This window comes from Cnephaeus nilssonii, assembly GCF_951640355.1.
Source record: "Cnephaeus nilssonii genome assembly, chromosome: 5".
In the NCBI taxonomy this organism is placed as follows: domain Eukaryota; kingdom Metazoa; phylum Chordata; class Mammalia; order Chiroptera; family Vespertilionidae; genus Cnephaeus; species Cnephaeus nilssonii.
The window spans coordinates 14,431,961-14,451,514 of NC_137076.1; the positions used below are offsets into that span (position 1 = coordinate 14,431,961).

Genomic DNA, 19,554 nt, shown 5'->3' on the forward strand with positions numbered 1-19,554 from the left:
CCTCCCCTGGGCTGCGAGGTTCCCGGAGCCCCAAGGGAGTGGCTAGGCCTCCAGCCATGCCTCCCTAGGGCTGCGATGTTCCCGGAGCCCCGCAGGCGTGGCTAGGCAGGCCGCTGCCCCTCCTGGGGCCTGCAATGGACCCGGACCCCTCAGGTGGCGTCTGGTGCTGCCCACCCCCCCACTCCCTTGCCCGATAGACTGGTACCTTGTGGGCAGTGTCTGGTGCCGGCCTTCCTCGCCCCCAGGAGCTGGCCATGGCGATGCCAGCCCCGCTGTGTATGCAAATTAACCTCCATCTTTGCTGGGTTAATTTGCATACTCACTCTGATTGGCTGTGGGTGTAGCGAAGGTACGGTCAATTTACATGTTTCTCTATTATTAGGTAAGATAATGTGTTAGAAATATGTAATGTACTTCATAGTTTTAAACTCTCTTTCCATATGTTGCTATATTTGCGCAAGAAACCATTCCTGTGTGTCTCCTGAAACTAGAGATGCAACCACTAGAAAAGAATTTGCTACAGGGAGGAAAAGGTGGTTGACAAAATTTGGAGACCCCTTGACTGCATTTGTAATTATTTTATGTTTTAGGCAAAATTATTAAGACATTAAAGTCCACTGTATTATTTTCTTTTTTTTTTTTTACATTTTTTTTTATTGAGGTATTATATGTGTACATATCTTACCATTGCCCCCCCCACCCCACACCCATACATGCCCTCACCCCCCAGAGTTTTGCGTCCATTGTTTATGCTTATATGCATGCATACAAGTCCTTCATTTGATTTCTTATCTCCCCCACCTCTCCCTAACTTTCCCCCTGTAATTTGAAAGTCTGTTAGATGCTTTACTGTCTCTGTATCTATCTTTTTGTTCATCAGTTTATAATGTTCTTTATTATCCATAAATGAGTGAGATCATGTGGTATTTTTCTTTCATTGACTGGCTTATTTCACTTAGCATAATGTTCTCCAATTCCATCCAGGTTGCTGCAAATGATGAGAATTCCTTCTTTTTTATGGCAGCATAATATTCCATTGTGTAGATGTACCACAGTTTTCTGATCCAGTCATCTGCTGATGGGCACCTAGGCTGTTTCCAAATCTTAGCTATTGTAAATTGTGCTGCTATGAACATAGTGGTGCATATATCCTTTCTGATTGGTGTTTCTAGTTTCTTTGGATATATTCCCAGGAGTGGGATTACTGGGTCAAATGGGAGTTCCATTTTCAGTTTTTTGAGGAAACTCCATACTGTTCTCCACAGTGGCTGCACCAGTCTGCATTCCCACCAGTAGTGCACGAGGGTTCCTTTTTCTCCGCATCCTCGCCAACACTTGTCGTTTGTTGATTTGTTGATGATAGCCATTCTGACAGGTGTGAGATGGTACCTCATTGTTGTTTTGATTTGCATCTCTCGGATAATAAGTGACTTTGAGCATGTTTTCATGTGTCTCTTGGCCTTCCTTCTGTCTTCTTTTGAAAATATTCTGTTTAGGTCGGTTGCCCATTTTTTTATTGGATCATTTATCTTCCTTTTATTAAGTTGCATAAGCTGCCTGTAGATGTTGGAGATTAAACCTTTATCAGTGATAGCATTTGCAAATCACTGTATTATTTTCTACAGCTGTTGGTATGTCTGAAAAAATTTACAGTGTAAAAGAAAGGAAGAAAGGGAGGAAACGAGGGAGGCGGGAAACAAAGAAGGAAGAAAGGAAGGAAGGGAGACGGTACGGTCGCCTTATCACTGCAGACAGTTGACAAGATGTCTCAGATGCCATCCTTCATACCAACAGGGATTTGGAACTGTGTGGTTAATGTCTTGATGGACCTTTAATAAACCAGTACCCCTGCAATAAGCCAGACTGAAGGAAGAGGTGAGGCTATGGAATAACCATCAAGACTCCTGGAAATGTGGGCACATCACTCAGAGAAGAGCTAGAACCTTCGACAGCCCAGTGTTCCATTTATGGCAGAGCTACTCCTACTCTACTACTGAAACAGTGTACATGTCTGAAGGATGTGCCTGTGTCCCTTTACAATAGGAAAACTGAGGGTCAGGGATACCAAAAGCTGTCCCTGACTGCTCATCTTCAGGTTTTACTGTCTCTCATCACCTGTCCTCTTTCTCCTCCATCCCTGTGGAGACACCACTCCCCTCCCTGCCCAGTTACTGTTAAAGATCCGCCCTTTGACACCTGTTCCTCCCCTCCACATGCTGAACCCAGGACTCCAGAATTGCCCATGTAGTGTGTTTCAGTGCCTCTGGCTGAGGGCCATTACCAGCCACCAATCCTCTGAACCAGGCTCATCTACTAGCAGATTTTTTTTTTTCCCCAGTGGAGGAGGGTTTATAATAAGGGTTCTTTTACCTTTCTTTTTCTTTTGTACATCAAATCTGAAATGTGCTGTAACAGACATTCTTTTTATTTTTTAATGAAGAAGTTGAATGTTTTATTATTAAGCCTTCTTGTTTTCCTGCAAGGCTGTTGCTTCACTATAAAAATAACACCACCATGCCCTAACTGGTTTGGCTCAGTGGATAGAGCATCGGCCTGAGGACTCAAGGGTCCTGGGTTCGATTCTGGCCAAGGGCATGTACCTTGGTTGCGGGCACATCCCCAGGAGGGGGTGTGCAAGAGGCAGCTGATTGATGTTTCTCTCTCATTGATGTTTCTTTTTTTTAAAAAAATATATTATATTGATTTTTACAGAGAGGAAGGGAGAGGGATAGAAAGTTAGAAACATCAATGAGAGAGAAACATCAATCAGCTGCCTCCTGCATACCCCCCACTGGGGATGTGCCCGCAACCAAGGTACATGCCCTTGACCGGAATCGAACCCGAGACCCTTGAGTCCGCAGGCCGACGCTCTATCCACTGAGCCAAACCGGTTAGGGCTCTCATTGATGTTTCTAACTCTCTTTCCCTCTCCCTTCCTCTCTGTAAGAAATCAATAAAATATATTGAAAAAAATAACACCACCAAACTCAGTATATTGCAAAATTAAGATGGCATTGTTTGTCATCGGACATTTGTTAACAACTAACCAAAACTTTTCTCCACTGCCAAATCCAGAGATGGATGTAAACAAGTTACAATATGATATAAGGCTTAACCTTTTGCACTCGGATGTTGAGTGTGACTCGACACGGTTAGCATCGGTAGCAGGAATCGAGAAAAAGCAAGCGAGTGCAAAGGGTTAATAGATAACAATGTTATGCTTGAATTACATAGTGGGAATAGAGAGAGCATATCTCAACATAATAAAGACCATATATGACAAACCTACAGCCAATATCATATTCAATGGGCAAAAACTAAAACCACTTCCCTTAAGAACAGGAACACTTTTAGTACTCTTATTCAATATTCATGTCCCAGTGCACCGATTCGTGCACATTGAAAGGAAATTAATTAGAAGAAATATTTTAATATCCCTAGTCACCCTTTCTCTATAATAGAAGTGTCAACCAAATTCATTATTGACAATGACAGATCGAAACACACAAATGTGAATGGTGCCAGCAAGAGCTTTATATGTATCGTGCATGCACAAGTCAACTTGGCCTTTTATATATATAGAATAAACTTGCTTAATTAGACCTGCTTTTTTATTTAGCTAAACTTTTTCCAGCCCAGTGAAGCACCCCAACTTCTCTTTCAGGTAATTGTCAGCAACACAGCAGTAAATATTAACACAAAGCTGGTTATTATTGTAGAACATGCAGGAAGAACAAAGGGTAAAATATTTAACTGTAGCAGTTTTTGACTATAATTCTGCATAGTGCAAAAACCTAAAGTCATTTTCAAGGTCCACCATTTCTTCTTTTCAGTCTAGTAAAGTTTCTAAACTTTCTAAATCTCCATTTTTCTGGCTAATGAAAAGAATATAGGATTCTAGCAAGTCTCCTATCTACCTACTCTGGGACTTCCGTGAGGATCAAATGAGATGAAGCATGGGAAAACGCTTCACAAACATTTGGTTAAACTGTAAAATGTTTGCACCTGGCTCTAAAGCAAGTCAGGTTTCTGGGCTGAAGAAACTCTAAGGAGGCTGGCTAGTCGCTAGGGAGATGAAGCCGGGCGTTGCTATGTGACATCATTACCCGGTGCCCACAGTCACCATTTCCGGGCTGGGCTTGGCTATGGCCGCATTTTGTGCCATGGGGTCTTGGCAGCATTGGCTTCAATTTGGTGGAGTGTCACTCAGGGGTGGTGGCAGGGCCTATGTCCCACTTGGGGAAGCCAAGTGTTGGTTTGTCGGCACCAGGTTCGTGGTGCCGTTTATTTTTAAATGGCCAGTGCGCGTCGTGGCAGCTCCTGCGTTGAGCATCTGCCCTCTGGTGGTCAGTGTGTGTCATAGCTACTGGTTGGATGGACAGACACTTAGCTTTTTAGCCTTTAATATATAGTGATGATAGTACTGGAAGTCCTAGCCACAGCGATCAGACAAGAAGAAATAAAAGGCATCCAAATTGGCTGCATCAGTCTGCACCAGAGAGATGCAAATTAAAATGACAATTAGGTATCACCTCACACCTGTCACAGACAACATGATATTATACCTAGAAAACCCTAAAGATGCCACCAAAAAACTATTAGATTTAATAAATTAATTCAGGAATATAGCAGGATACAAAATCAACAACCAAAAATCGATGGCTTTTTTATGCACCAATAATGAATTCTCAGAAAGAGAAACTAAACAATCTCATTTACCATTGCAACAAAAAAATTAAGATACTTAGGAATAAAGGTAACCAAGGAGGTAAAAGACATATACTTGGAAAACTACAGGATGTTGGAAAAAGATAAGAGGAAGATATAAACGAGTGGAAAAATATACTGTGTTCAAGGATTGGTAGAATCAACATCATTAAAATATCCATACTACCCAAAGAAATCTATAGATTCAATGCAAACTCTATCAAAATATGAACAGCATATTTCACAGATCTAGAATAAATGCTTTAAAAATTTATATGGAACTAAAACTAAACAAGATCCCGAATATCCCCAGCAATTTTGAGAAAGAAGAACAAAGTTGGAGGAATCACAATACCAGATATCAAGTTAGGCTACAAAGCCAGCGTAATCAAAACAGCCTGGTACTGGCATAAGAACAGGCATATAGATGAATGGAACAGAACAGAGAACACAGAAATCAACGCAAGCTATTATGCTCAATTAATATTTGACAAAGGAGGCAAGAGCATACAATGGAGTCAAGACAGTCTCTCCAATAAATGGTGTTGGGAAAATTTGACAGGTACATGCAAAAGTATGAAAGTAGACCACCAACTTACACCATACACAAGAATAAACTCAAAATGGATAAAAAACTTAAATGTAAATCATGAAACCATAAAATTCCCAGAAGAAACCATAGGCAGCAAAATCTCAGACATCTCTCATAGCAATATGTTTATGGATATATCTCCCAGAGCAAAGGAAACTAAGGAGAAAATAAGCAAATGGGACTACATCAAAATAAAAAGCTTCCGCACAGCAAAAGAAATCACTGACAAAACAAAAAGGGAATCCACTGTATGGGAGAACATATTTGGCAATGATACATCTGATAAACGGTTAATATCCAAAACATACAAGGAACTCATACAACTTAACAAAAGGAAGACAAAAAATCCAATCCAAACAATCCAGTAAAAAATGGGCAAACTGCCCAAGCTGGTTTTGGTCAGTGGATAGAGCATCGGCCTATGGACTGAAGGGTCCCAGGTTCAATTCTGGTCAAGGGCACATACCTCGGTTGCAGGCTCCTCCCTGGCCTGAGCCCTGGTCAGGGCTTGTGCAGGAGGCAACCAATCAATGTCTCTCTCACATGGATGTTTCTGTCTCCCTCTCTTCCACTCTCCCTAAAAATCAATGGAAAAATATCCTCAGGTGAGGATTAACAAAACAAACAAACAAAACAAAACAAAAAAAGTGGGCAAAAGACCTAAATAGACACTTCTCCAAAGCGGAATACAGATAGCCAAGAGACATGAAAAAATGCTCAAAGTCATTGATCACCAGAGAGATGCAAATTAAAACAATTAGGCATCACCTCACACCTGTCAGAATGGCTACTATCAACAAATCAACAAATGACAAGTGCTGGCGGGGATGTGGAGAAAAGGGAACCCTAGTTCACTGCTGGCAGGAATGGCTGTTTTCCAGCCATTGTGGAAAACAGTATGGAATTTCCTCAAAAAATGAAATATGGAACTGCTATTTGACCCAGTGATTCTGCTTCTAGGAATATATCCTAAGAAACCCTAAACACCAATCAGAAAAAATGTTTGCACCCCTATGTTCATAGCAGCAAAATTTACAATAGCTAAAATCTGGAAACAGCCCAAGTGCCCATCAGCAGATGAGTGGATAAAAAAAGCTGTGATATATTTACACCATGGAATACTATGCAGCAGTAAAAAAGAAGGATCTCTTACCCTTTGAGCCAGCCTGGTAGAGACCTGGAGAGCATTATGCTAATTGAAATAAGCCAGTCAGAGAAAGACAAGTATCACATGATCTAAGCCATATGTGGAATCTAATGAACAAAATAAACTGATGGACAAAATAGATCCAGAGACATAGAAGCATCGAACAGACTGCGGGGGAAGGTGGGAAGGGATCAAAAAAAGACACCGACAATAGGGTGGTGAAGGCCTGGGGTGGGGGTGGGGAGTTCGGCTAGAAGGGGTCAATGGGGGGGGGGGGGAGGCGGGACATACTTTCAACAATAAAGATTAAAAGAAAAAGAATCTAACAGGAAAATAAAATCCAGACAAGAGGCTGCAATGGGTTCCTGAGCACCTGAGACCACAAGCCACGGTATGGACCTGGACTTACCAGGATTCTTGTTGAAAAGCGATACCTTAGTCACAGGATCAGGAGGGAGGGCTTGGACTTGGCACCCCGTTCCCCCGCCCCGTGACTAATCTAGGAAGTGAGTCACAGCAGCTCCTCCTCAGTCACCTCCTTTCATTTATTTAGCTGTAAGCTAAATCGGGCGAGCCTCTTCAGATTGAGCACCTCGCATACCTTCGCCCCCTCCCCTGAAATCCACAAAAGACCCGCGATGGCTTTGACACGGAGACCGGCGGCGCTCCCCGACCGCACGTGGCCGCGGGGAGTCCGAGTACCGATCGCTTCCCGCCGCGCGGTGGGGCGCGCCGCCGCCCCGAAGTCCCAGCGGGGAGCCCGGCCCCGGCCCTGGGCACCCCGCACCCTGATCCTGTCCTGTCTCCTGGTGCTGGTGAGTGCCCGTCGCCTCTCCTGGCGGGAGGGGGGGCGGGGGGCCAAGGAGACAAAACGGGGTCCTGGAGGGGCATGCCCGGGATTGCCCAGGCCGGACCAACCCTGGGCAGAGTCTGGAGAAGGGGGTGGGGGGGAGGGTTCGGCCCCGCCAAAGCGGCCGAGCGGAGAGGGAGAACCCGCGCTGCTCCCGGTCGCCCCGAAGGATGAGTGATTTCAGGGGGAAATCCAAAAGTACTCCAAAGTCGGAAACTCCCGGAGCTTCCTTTCCTTTCCTTTCCTTTTCTTCTTCTTTTTTCTTTCTTTCTTTTTTTTTTTTTTTATGTTCACCTTGTAAGACTTAGCTGTTGCCGATCGGTTAGCCGAGAGCCGGTCAAATGCCGCGTTTCTTCCGACTTGAACGACTTTGGGCTCTCAATCCCCACACTCCACTGGCTTCCAGTCCTCCGCGCAGCGCGGGCGCGGCCAGCCGTGTAAAGCGCGCGGCCCGAAAAACTCCACCCCAGGGCACGTCCAGGTTCTTTCGGTTAAAAAAAACACACACACACACAAGAAAACACAAACGCCAAACCATTGATTACAGGTATCACGAAAGTTGAGCTTTTATTTTAAAAAATAATCCAAAATTCAGAGAAGCGATATCTATAATCACAAAGTAATCTCCGTTTCCTGGTGATTGTGGGCATCACCTGCGTTAGACAAAGTAAAAAATATCTGAACTTGACGGATTGGGGAACGGGAGACCCAGGCCTCTGGCGTCCCGACCTCCTCTTCTGATCCCCTCTCGAGTTTGGCCGTTTGCTGCGCTTTTGTTACATTGTGAAGCTCAGGAGGAACGATCACTTTCCTTGTGCTGCGAAGCTCAGGAGGAGTACGAGTTAGAAGCCTTATGTCAGTCCATGCAGACTTCTCTTACGCCTTTTAGCACCAGCATCATATTTGATTGTGGGGTAAAGCAGACATGGGTGGGCCAGTGCATTTTGCTCTGGACTCTTACGAATATCTCTTTATACCCTGTTTATGATTTTGCTAATTCCAACAGCTTGGTAGTCTATACCATTGTCTGGCCCGCATGCCCGGGTGCACCTTGTATGGCAGTGGTTCTCAACCTTCCTAATGCCGCGACCCTTTAATACAGTTCCTCATATTGTGGTGACCCCCAACCATAATATTATTTTCGTTGCTACTTCATAACTAATTTTGCTACTGTTATGAATCGTAATGTAAATATCTGTCTTCCGATGGTCTTAGGCTCTACAGCAGCAGTTCTCAAACTAGCAAGGTCGCCTAAGACCATCGGAAAACACAGATATTTACATTATGATTCATTAACAGTAGCAAATTACAGTTATGAAGTAGCAATGAAAATAATTTTATGGTTGGGGGTCACCACAACATGAGGAACTGTATTAAAGGGTCGAGGCATTAGAAAGGTTGAGAACCACTGTTGTATGGCATAAATCCTTAGAAGTGAACTTGCTTTATTAGGGACTTAATTTTATACTTTTGTTTAGGTAATGAGAAATTGTTCTCCAGAAGGGCTGATACATTTTTTTTCCCCCCTCAAACCAAGAGTCCACAGTTTTTCTGTTTCCCTACAGCCTTGCTACACTGAATTTCAGTTCTTTGTAGAAAATGGAATACCATATTGTTGTGTGTGTGTGTGTTTTGCTTTTTCTTTCATAATTGAGATGTTAGTCTGTTTTAGGATGAGTACACATCTCAATTCATACACAGTTCTTAGCATTCGTACCACAAATGCAAAGTCATGTAGTTGTGATTCTTTTCCGAAGTTATTCCACTGACTTCCAGCTTTAATGTGGGGCTAATTTTCCTTAGTAGAGTAGCAAGTACCAAGATCTTCAAATGTTGATTCCCTATTATATCAGTCCCGCTAATTCACAACGTAATATCATCTATGCTATATATAATCAAATTTTCATTCTTTCACTGTACATAAAGTTACTGGGAAAACTGGACTAACACACCAAAGATGTCACAGATGCACAAAATTCTGACAGGGAGAGCCAAGATGAAGGAGTGGTGTTTTTTTTTTTTTTGGTTTTTTTTTAGGAAACTCTTCTACCAATAACGCGGGAACAGAAGTAATTGAAAATGTTTAAGAAATATTAGATGTACAACTGACTCCAAATTGCCATTTAGTATGTTTTGTATTATAGGATATAAAAACGACCCCCATCTATGGAATGTTAAGCTGACATGCTGGACAAGCAATGCCTCCCATTATTCAATATCCCACTATTTTTTGGTTGTACCAAAAAATTAAATAACCAGCAAATGATCTCACCTCTTTTTTTTTTTTTTTAACAAAAAGGCATTTCCACTTAAGAAAAATGGGATGAGGTGGAATTCCCTCGTTCCTAAAAATCTTTCTAGAGCGACTAAAAAGCTTGCATGTACAAAATAGTTGATAAAAATATTCCTCTGGATTGTGCAAGCAGGGAGACAGGGACCACGGACAGACACGGTGTCTGACATTAATCAGACTTGGCTTCTCTGTCTCCTGCTTCGAAGGAAGCTGGACCCTCCTCATTTTCCGCAGGGAGATCTTTAGGTTCCTGGATGGCCGCTTCGGCCTGTTTTATCTTTGCGCCCCCTTTCCCTTCTGTTTGCACTTTTTGTCTGCAGATTTATCCTTTCCAGGAGCTGGTTAAGCTGACCACCTCCCCAACCTCTTGGGCTCCTTCCCAGCCCCCTGGGCAGAGCTGGCCTTCCTCTTGGGCGTGGTGGTGGTGGTGGTGGTGGTGGTGGTGGTGGTGGTGGTGGTGGTAAGGGGGAGCATAGGAGGGCATGAGGGGAGGGAATAGGAGGAGGTGAGCGCTTGCTGGGGCTCAGGGCATTCTCCTGTTGGGTGCCTGAGCCTGCAGCTTGCCTAGAGCCTGGGCTTCTGGGCCTGATGCCGCTTCTCCCACCGCCCAAGCTGCTTGGACCCGCCTGTTGTGGTTTTTGATTCCTCATTGCTAGTAGAGATTTTTCAAGGATCCAGGAGACATCTGAGCCTGGGAATGATGACCAGGAGACCCAGATTACACAGCAGGGGAGGGTGGCAACTGTGTCACCTGGAGCCAGTTATGCTCCCAGCCCTGCCTGTAGTGAGATGAGCCCATGTCCTTGGTCTGTTGGAAGAATTACATCAGACGAGGCCCAGTGCTGAGCGCTTTCCTGCCTCCAGGTCCTTGCTCTGCACTTGCTGGAATGGCCACCTTTCTGTGGGAGACTGTGTGGGAGCTCCAAGCACGTTCTCAGGGTTGGTGTCAGCCTTCTGGTGCTGGGAGGGCCACAGGGCACATGGTTTCCACCCAGCTGTGGCTGCCACCTGTTTGTATTGGCATCAGCTCCTTGAGGGGGCGGGGGAGGGAGCAGGAGCGCCTGAAGCTCAAGGAGGAGCTGTTTGTCAGGGGCCCCAGGAGTGCAGAGGGGTTCAGACATCAAGTGATGCAGTGGTGGCCCCGCAGGGGCACAAGCCGGGCGAGTCCAAATGCTTTCAGCCGTCCCTCGGGGGAACACCGAGGCCTCGGTCCCTGGCTTGGCCCACATTCCCTTTGCCGGGGCTGGAAGAGAAGCCTGGCAGCACCTTCCAGGTAAGGGTGGGGGGTGGGCGGCAGGAGTAGGCACTGAGCAGCTTTGGGCAGCCTGTGTCCTGCACTCAGCCGGGCACTGTGCTTCCATTATTCCCGATAAGCTTTCCAACAGCCTGGGAGATAGGGACGGTTCTCCCTGGTGAACACAGGCAGGAAATGAGTCAGAAGGAAAAATTTTTATTATTCTTGGGCCTGATTTCCTTTATAATAGCAGCCACCTTGGACCTTTACTTTTGGGGGAATATTATTTTCTTTTTTTGTGTTCTGGTCACAGTTAAGAAACTGCTTCTTCATATGATCTCCTGATATTTTGCTTTTACATTTAATGCCTGGGCTACATTTGCCTTATTTGAGAGCTCAGTTCATTAACTACTTTTGACTAGGCGTGTTTGGAAAAAAATAAAATGGCTGCTAGCCACGTGCTTGCACACTCTGGCTGGTGCCAAGATGGGACACGGAAGTTAAGGGAAAAGGAAGTGAGAACCATAGAGCTCTGTTATTAACATAGAGTTTTTCCTGTAGGGGCCCCGTCTCCTCTCGCGATTACTGAAGACTGCGAGAACTTTCTTAAGCCCTAGCTCCTGCCTGGACCTGTCGGACTGATTAGGTTTTCTTAAGGTTCCAGTCAGATTTTATCAGTTCCCCCCGTGTTGATCGAGAACATTCTCTGAAAGCATCGCTGATCAACAGTCAGGTCTTCCAACCTCAGCGGCTTTTTTGCCCCTCGATGCCGGGAAGGACCTCTCCTGGGTGTTGCCTCGTCCGTCAGAGAGGAAGTGCGTGGGTTCCGTCCAGGGGAACAGGCAGCAGGTGCAGAACGTAATAACAAGAATTCAAAAGAGAATTAGACAACGTAACAGCTGAGTCTACATGAACTTAAACTAGGAGCTCAAACCTGTAGATAATGAAACAAAGACCATTATTATTTGGGATTGATCAAAGTTTTTTTTTTTTTTTAATTGGTTTTTAGAGAGAAAGGAAGGGAGAGAGAGAAACATCGATCTGGAAGAAAAACACCGATTCCTTGCCTCCCGTTCACGTCCGACTGGGGATCAAACCCACCAGCTTTTGGTATAAAGGACGGCTGCCTCCTGCACCCCCCACACCGGGGATTGGGGATCAAGCCCACAAGCAAGGCATGTGCCTTGACCTCTGGTTCATAGGTCAACGCTCAACCACTGAGCCAAGCTGGCTGGGTCATTTTTTTTTTTTTTTTAATCCCCCCTCCTTTCCACAATAGTTTAGGAAATGTTTTTTGTTTTTTATTTTTCGTTTTTTTTAATCCCTCCTCCCCTTTTCCACAATAGATTAGGTCACAGGGGTCCTCAAACTTTTTAAACAGGGGGCCAGTTCACTGTCCCTCAGACCGTTGGAGTGCCGGACTATAGTTTAAAAAAAACTATGCACAAATTCTTATGCACACTGCACATATCTTATTTTGAAGTAAAAAACCAAAACGGCAAAAACACCCACATGTGGCCCGCGGGCCATAGTTTGAGGACGCCTGGTTAGGAAATGTAAACAAGGGCAAGTTCCTTCCACGGAAAAGAGAAACATTTAGATTCAGTCATTCTGGTGATATGTTTCCTTCAGAAGTCACCTGCGTTCATTCTTGACAGCTGCCGTTTCAGGTCATCAGACTGAGGGACGTTCCAGTCAGGGTCTGGTGCCTTCTTTAGGTCTGAGTTTAGCGGCACACAGCTTAGCAAGGCTGGAGGGAATCTTTTTTGAGGTGTCCTTTTCAGTAAAAAACAAACTCCAGGTGGTAGAGTGTGGATTTTGAGTTTTTCATTTCCTTGGAGGGTACTGTGAAAAGATTGCCCTCCAAGGAAATGATTATTTTCAATAAAAGCAATTAAGCCTTTACAACCTTGGAATATGTTTCCTTTATATTGAAATATGTTTCCTTTATATTGAAATATATTTCCTTTACCAACTGTGGATCCAAAGAAGCAGGAGCCAAACGCATGGGGCATCATCCTGTAATTATCTCTAAAAGGGAAAGCTTATGATTCCAAAAGGGGTAGACCCGAGATTTAAAATGACTAGTGGCAATGCTTTTGGCTAAGGCAGTGGTCGGCAAACTCATTAGTCAACAGCCAAATATCAACAGTACAACGATTGAAATTTCTTTTGAGAGCCAACTTTTTAAAACTTAAACTTCTTCTAACGCCACTTCTTCAAAATAGACTCGCCCAGACCATGGTATTTTGTGGAAGAGCCACACGCAAGGGGCCAAAGAGCCGCATGTGGCTCGCGAGCCGCAGTTTGCCGACCACTGGGCTAAGGTATTTGAAGAGTTTCTACAAATTCTGCCAATTGAATCTTTTTTTTCTTTTTTTTAAGATAGGATTTTTTTTTTTTTAATGGGGATTGAGCCTACAATCTGGGCATGTGCCCCATCTTGAATTGAACCCGTGATTTCTCAGTGTATGAGACGACACTCAGCCAACTGAGCCACACTTTCAGGGCTACCAGTTGAATCTTAATAATGCCGTTAGTGCGTTCAACTAACCCTGAGAATTGAGGATGGTAAGCACAGTGAAAATGTTGTGGAACCAGCCAAAGAGCACAGTGTTGTAGCACTTGACCAATGAAATGGGTTCTTTGATCATTGAAGTTCAAGAGGAGTCCCCCAAGTAGGAATACTCTTCTCTAACAGGACTTTAGCCACTGCAAAGGCATTTGCTTGTCTGCAAGGGTAAGCTTCAGTCCAGTGAGAAACCATACATATCATGACTAAAACTCATTTATATCCATGAGATGGGGGGAGCTGTATGAAATCTGTTTGCCAAACCTCAAAGGGTCCATTCGGCCATTTTAATCAACTTCCCTGGGCTGTGCTTTGACACTGAAGGTAGGCACTTTTTGCGGCCTTGTTAATATCTCCCCACCAATATTTATTCATGAATGCTATCATTTTGTCAGTGGACCAATGGTTTAATGCATGTACAGTAGTCAGGAGCAGACATTTTAGAGTTCCTGGTAGGACTGGGTTGTTATTTAGTGCGAACCAGAGCTTTCTCTTCTTATTAAACCAGCAATTGTTGGATTTCCAATCTTGTTTTACCTTTTTTGAAGCCAATTTTTGGGATTCTCTGGCCAGTTTTTCTAAGTTTTCAACTGGGGAAACATCTCTTTGGACCATGACAGAGGTCTGACTGCTGCTGACACCTTTAAGGGCAGCATTCTTAGCAGAAATGTCAGCAAGGTGGTTTTGTTTAGCTTCCAGAATGTCAAGTTTAGAATGCCATAGAATCTTAATAATATTTCCCTGAGCCACTGGGGCCATACTATAGTCACTGCTGACTATATAGTATCCTAGGGGTCTATGATGACCCCCATGTTTTGAGTGAGTAACCAACCCAAGGGCATCCCCATCCTTCTCATGCACAAAACTGAAAAGGGGGCCTGGATGGGTAGCATAGTTGGTTGGAGCGTCATCCGACGCACCAAAAAAAGTTATGGGTTCGATTCCTGATCAGGGCACATACCTGGCTTGTAGGTTCGATCCCCAATCGGTGCATGTACAGGAGGCAACTGATTGATGTTTCGCTCTCACATGGATGTTTCTTTCTCTCTCTCTCTCTCCCTCTCCCTCAAAATCAAGAAAAATATATCCTTGGATGAGGATTTTTAAAAAAATGAAAAAGGGAATCTGATAGTTAGGATGCCCAAGAGCAAGGGGGTTTATTAAGCTCTCCTTTAAGCCTTTAAAGGCTATGTCACCCTGTTTCTCCCATAAAATTGGATTGGGATTGTCGTTCTTTAGTAAGACATTTAGAGGTTTTGTCATAAGAGAGAGATTTGGGATCTAATTTCAGCAATAGCTTACTAGCCCAGGAAAACCTTGCAATTGACACTTAATTTTGGGCCTTGGGAAACTTGGGACACCATGATGCTGGATCCAGGTGTAGTCCTTGATCCAATATCAGATGTCTCAAATATTGAACCTGACTTGGGACAAACTGTAATTTTTCTTTAGAGACCTTATGTTCATTTCAGCCCAAAAGTTCTAACAGATGGATGCTATCTTCCTGTGAGGAGACCTGAGAAGAGGAGCAAAGAAGTAACTCATTCACATATTGCAATAAGATGAAACCTTTAGGGAAAATGATATCATTTAAATTAGTCTTCAGAATTTATGAGCAGTAAGAAGGGCTATCAGTAAAACCCTGAGGCAAGACTGCCCAGGTAAAGTGTTTTCCTTCCCAAGTAAAGGCAGAAAGGTATTGGCCATCTTCATCAGCTGGCATAGTAAAGAATGCACTACATACATCAATTGTAAAGAACTTAGTTCCGGTTGGGATAGATGCTAGCAGCATATGAGGGTTAAGAACAACAGGTCGTCAAGGGATAACAATGTGGTTTATTGCTCAGAGGTCCTGGACAAATGTCCATCCTCATCCCCTTGGCTTTCTTACAGGTAAGACAGGAGTGTTACAAGGACTAGTGCACAGAATAATAATGTTACCAAACCGGGACCAGGCCCGGAGCGGGTCTTCCTCCAGCGCTGGTAGTGTGTGGGTTCCTGACTTTGTACAGGGGAGATTTCACAATTTGAGTCCAGGTGATTTGGGGAGTACCTTTATTGCAGTTGGGGACAGTGAAACGAAGGAAGGGCTGAGAATAGAAGAAGCAACAGGAGAGAGCCTAGGTGGGGCTGCATTGTTTTCTTAGAAACCTTATAAGGAAGAAGTGGGCCCACTAGGCTGCCAGGAAGTAAATGTTTAATAACTCTCACCAGGAAGTAAAAATACAGTGACAGAGTGAGTCAGTGTGGGACTTACTGTAAGTTGTCCCAGGTTTATGGGGAGGCACATCCACACAAAGAGCGTGAACACCCAATCATCACGCTTATGAACTAACTACAAAAGGATCAACAACGAGAGCCTCTTAAGGGACCTAAACAAAAAGGAATAGGTTTGGAGATATGAGCCTGTTGAGTTTATTTGAAATCTCCACTGTGTGAGCTGTTTCATTACTTCAAGGCAGGGCTGTTTTATGACAGTGGGTTGAGCAACAAGTGCAGCACCAATGCCAATTTGAAGAGAAATTTCTCCAAGCTGATGAAGAGGAAGGATTGGGAAAGTCCCTGTAGTACCTCAGAGCGCCATCACTGGCAGGATCTTGAAAAGGCTGGTTATGTTACCGCATTAAAGGGGTCTATTTACCTGCATGCATCAAAGCCCAATAAGATACGAACAAGAGTTCCCAGCAGTGGTTCCCAACGTGGGGCACATGCTTCCCAGGGGGGTAATTTGATTTTTAAGGGAGGCAATTCAAGAATGAGTTATTAACTGATTTTTATTTTTTACATTTCTTGTGGTTCTGCGGGGCCTCATATACAGTATATAAATATAGAGTATAGTGACATATTTATGCATTTCAGTTCCCTATTATATGTTTTGAAACTTTCTTTGCTATTTTTTTTATATCCCTTCATATTATTATTTTTGTTAAACAGTTTCTTAGTGGTTTCTTCCTCAGTACTTCAACTGTCCTTTCATTCTTTTATTTTTCTCTTTCATGGATGCCATGTTCTTTGGAAGCTTGTTTAGACCAAGTTAATGGCCTTTTAGGCTTCCTCCACATGAATAGGAGTTCACTTTTTGAATAATAAGAATTATATGTCACAGGGGGGCATCAGGATTTTAGAGATGCTTAGGTGGGGCAAGGCCAAAAAAAAAAAAAAAAAAGGTTGGGAACCACTGGTTTACAGCAAAGAAAGTAAAGGTTTATTTTTAAGACATGGCCCTCACCTGGAGACACAGATGTGCTAATGTTCAAAGACCTGGCTCTCCAATGGCTTCCAGGGGATGGGTTGTTTAGGGGAAAATCGTCAGTCATGGTGACTAAGGGAGCTGGGGTCCTGGTGTCTGCTACTTGATTGGTGCAGGGGAGGTAGTTGTTGATCAGTGCATCTGGTGCTGATGTCAGCCATGACGTTGCTTCTTCCGGTTTTGCTGCTTTTCTGGGCCTGAAGGTGAAACACAACTGAGGCCTAGATGTTATCTCTAGTTTGAAGGAAACTCTGTCTCTGGGGTGCACAGACCCAAGGCTTTGTTCCTAAGATTATTTCATGCTGATCAGAACCTCATTGTCCTGAGAACTTAATGATTTAGGGAGTAGACATGCAAGGGAGAAGGAGGCAGGTGATTTAGGATGCTGGGTGAATCAAAAGGAAGAAGAGAAGGAAGAGAGAGCAGGGGGAGGGGAGAGAGAAACATCGATTTGAGAGAGAGAGAGAGACACATCGACTGGTTGCCTCCTGCATGCATTCTGACCAGGGATTGGGATTAAGCCTGTAACTGAGGTATGTGCCCTTGACCAAGAATTGAATCCATGATCCTTCAGTCCCTGAGCCGATGCTATAGCCACTTAACAAACTGGCCAGGGCAAACCAACACTTTTAAAGATAATTGTTTCCCCAGGGGAATGGGGATTATATGTGTGAGCTCGGACAGACATGGCCTGAGCAGCATTTAGCACGTGTGATTAGGTTGCATCAGCCTGAAAGAGGAAAGTGTGACTCTGAGGGTCACAATAACACTGGCAGATGATTAGATGGGCATGGTGGTAAGAGGAAGGAAAGGCATTTAATGTGGAGTCTAGGTTTTCTGACCTGAGAGCTGGCAGAGTCATTCATGAAACAAAATCAAAGAGTAAATGGGGAGAAGAGAGCTTACCGTTTAGGAAATAAAAAAGACTCCATCCTCCCTAATCAAAGGCACTTAGGAGCAGACAGTTTACATCTGTCCTCAACTAACAGAGAGCCAGTAGCTTAAATTACCTTCGTCAGGGAGTTAGATAACAGAGACCCAGTTGGTGCTATTAGTGCCAGGCAAACCCAAGGACGGACAAAGTCGTCCTAGCTGGTTTGGCTCAGTGGATAGAGCATTGGCTTGGAGACTGAAGAGTCCTGAGTTCAATTCCAGTCAAAGGTACATGGCCAGGTTGTGGGCTCAATCCCCAGTAGGGGGCGTGCAGGAAGCAGCCGATTGATGATTTTCTCTCATTATTGATGTTTCTGTCTCTCTCTCTCCCTCTCCCTTCCTCTCTGAAATCAATAAAATACATTAAAAAAAAAAAAAAAAGAATGGACAAAGTCAGGGGAATAAATAATAAAGAAAAACAATTAGAGCCAGAAAAATCCAAGATAGAGGTGAAGAGGTGAAGCTAACCAGAAAATGATCCCAAACCCCACTATAAGCTCTTTTCATTTATCAACATACTAGAGGCCTGGTGCACGAATTGGTGCACCAGTGGGGTCCCTTGGCTTGGCCTGCGGGGATCAGGTCAAAACCGGCTCTCTGACATTGCCTGAGCAGTCCCAGATTGTGAGAGGGCGCAGGCCAGGCCAAGGGACCCTACTGGTGCGTGATCGGAGCCAGGGAGGGACGCAGGAGGTTGGCCAGCCAGGGAGGGACCGTGGGAGGGCTCCAGGGCATGTCCAGCCCTTCTTGCTCAGTCCCGATTGGCCAGACCCCAGCAGCAAGCAAACCTACTGGTCAGAGCATCTGCCCCCTGGTGGTCAGTGCATGTCATAGTGACTGGTCGACTGCCCCCTGGTGGTCAGTGCACATCATAGCAACTGGTCGACTGGTAGACTGTCTGCCCCCTGGTGGTCAGTGCATGTCATAGCAAGCAGTTGAGTGGCCTTAGCATATCATTAGCATATTATGCTTTGATTGGTTGAATGGACACTGGTCACTTAGCATTTTAGACTTTTATTATATAGAATTGAAATATACCTGAAAAGCTGATGAGTATTCTGATTGAGACCTCCCCTAAAATTCCCACCTGTAGAAAACAGATAAAAACCCGAGGACAAAGGCCCCAGTGTGCACTCTCCTGTGAGCACCCTGCACCTCCCTTTCCTTGAGCACCTACTTTTACTTTCTCATAACCTCTGAGGGCCCTCCTCTTGTCTCACGTTTCTAAAGAGACAAAGCAGCTCCACCTAGGCTCAATCCTATTACTGTGATTTTGCTTCCTCTATCCTAAACACTTCCTTTGTCTTACTGTCCCAAGCTTTAATAAACATACTCTCAAAATCACCCAAACTCATGTCGTGAATTCTTTCCTGCACAAAGTCAAGAACCCACACATTCCAAGATGTGTGGTACCTGCCTGATCCCTTTCCAGTGACAAGTAGACCTGGACTGTACAAAATGCTAAATGAAGATTTCAAGATGAAGACCATAGAAGCATGGATCTTAAGAAAAAAGAAAGATCATTGGAAATATAAAAAAGATGCGGTCAATGTAAAGGATTGTTATTTTCCCTTAATTTTGTGAAATTGTACACTATCAAAAATTATATATCATTTAGGAGGTTTATAAACTACTAGAGGCCCGGTGCACGAAATTCGTGCATGGAGGGCAGGGTGTCCCTCAGTCCAGCCTGTACCCTCTCCAATCTGGGACCCCTCGAGGGATGGCCTAAACGGGCAGTCAGACATCCCTCTCACAATCCAGGACTGCTGGCTCCCAACTGCTCGCCTGCCTGCCTTCCTGATTGCCCGTAACTGCTTCTGCCTGCCAGCCTGATCACCCCCTAACCACTCCCCTGCCAGCCTGATTGATGCCTAACTGCTCCCCTGCCAGCCTGTTTGCCCCTAACTGCCCTCCCCTGCAGGCCTGGTCATCCCTAACTGCTCTCCCCTGCAGGCCTGGGTCCCCCCACAACT

At 44.5% G+C, this 19,554-nt stretch overlaps 1 protein-coding gene across 5 annotated transcripts in view; it reads left to right on the forward strand.

Moving 5' to 3' along the window:
• TNFRSF10B (TNF receptor superfamily member 10b) overlaps positions 1–19,554 on the forward strand; it is a 104,406-nt gene that overhangs the window by 60,500 nt on the left and 24,352 nt on the right. For 2 of the 5 annotated variants that reach the window (XM_079771835.1, XM_079771834.1), the window contains exon 1: positions 6,875–7,261. The exons of 2 other annotated variants lie outside the window; for them this stretch is intronic. In XM_079771835.1, coding sequence (XP_079627961.1) covers positions 7,085–7,261 — 177 coding nt within the window. In that variant the 5' untranslated portion in view covers positions 6,875–7,084. Of the gene's footprint in view, positions 1–6,871; positions 7,262–19,554 lie in introns of those variants that run through there. One more of the 5 variants, XM_079771836.1, reaches the window with a different exon arrangement.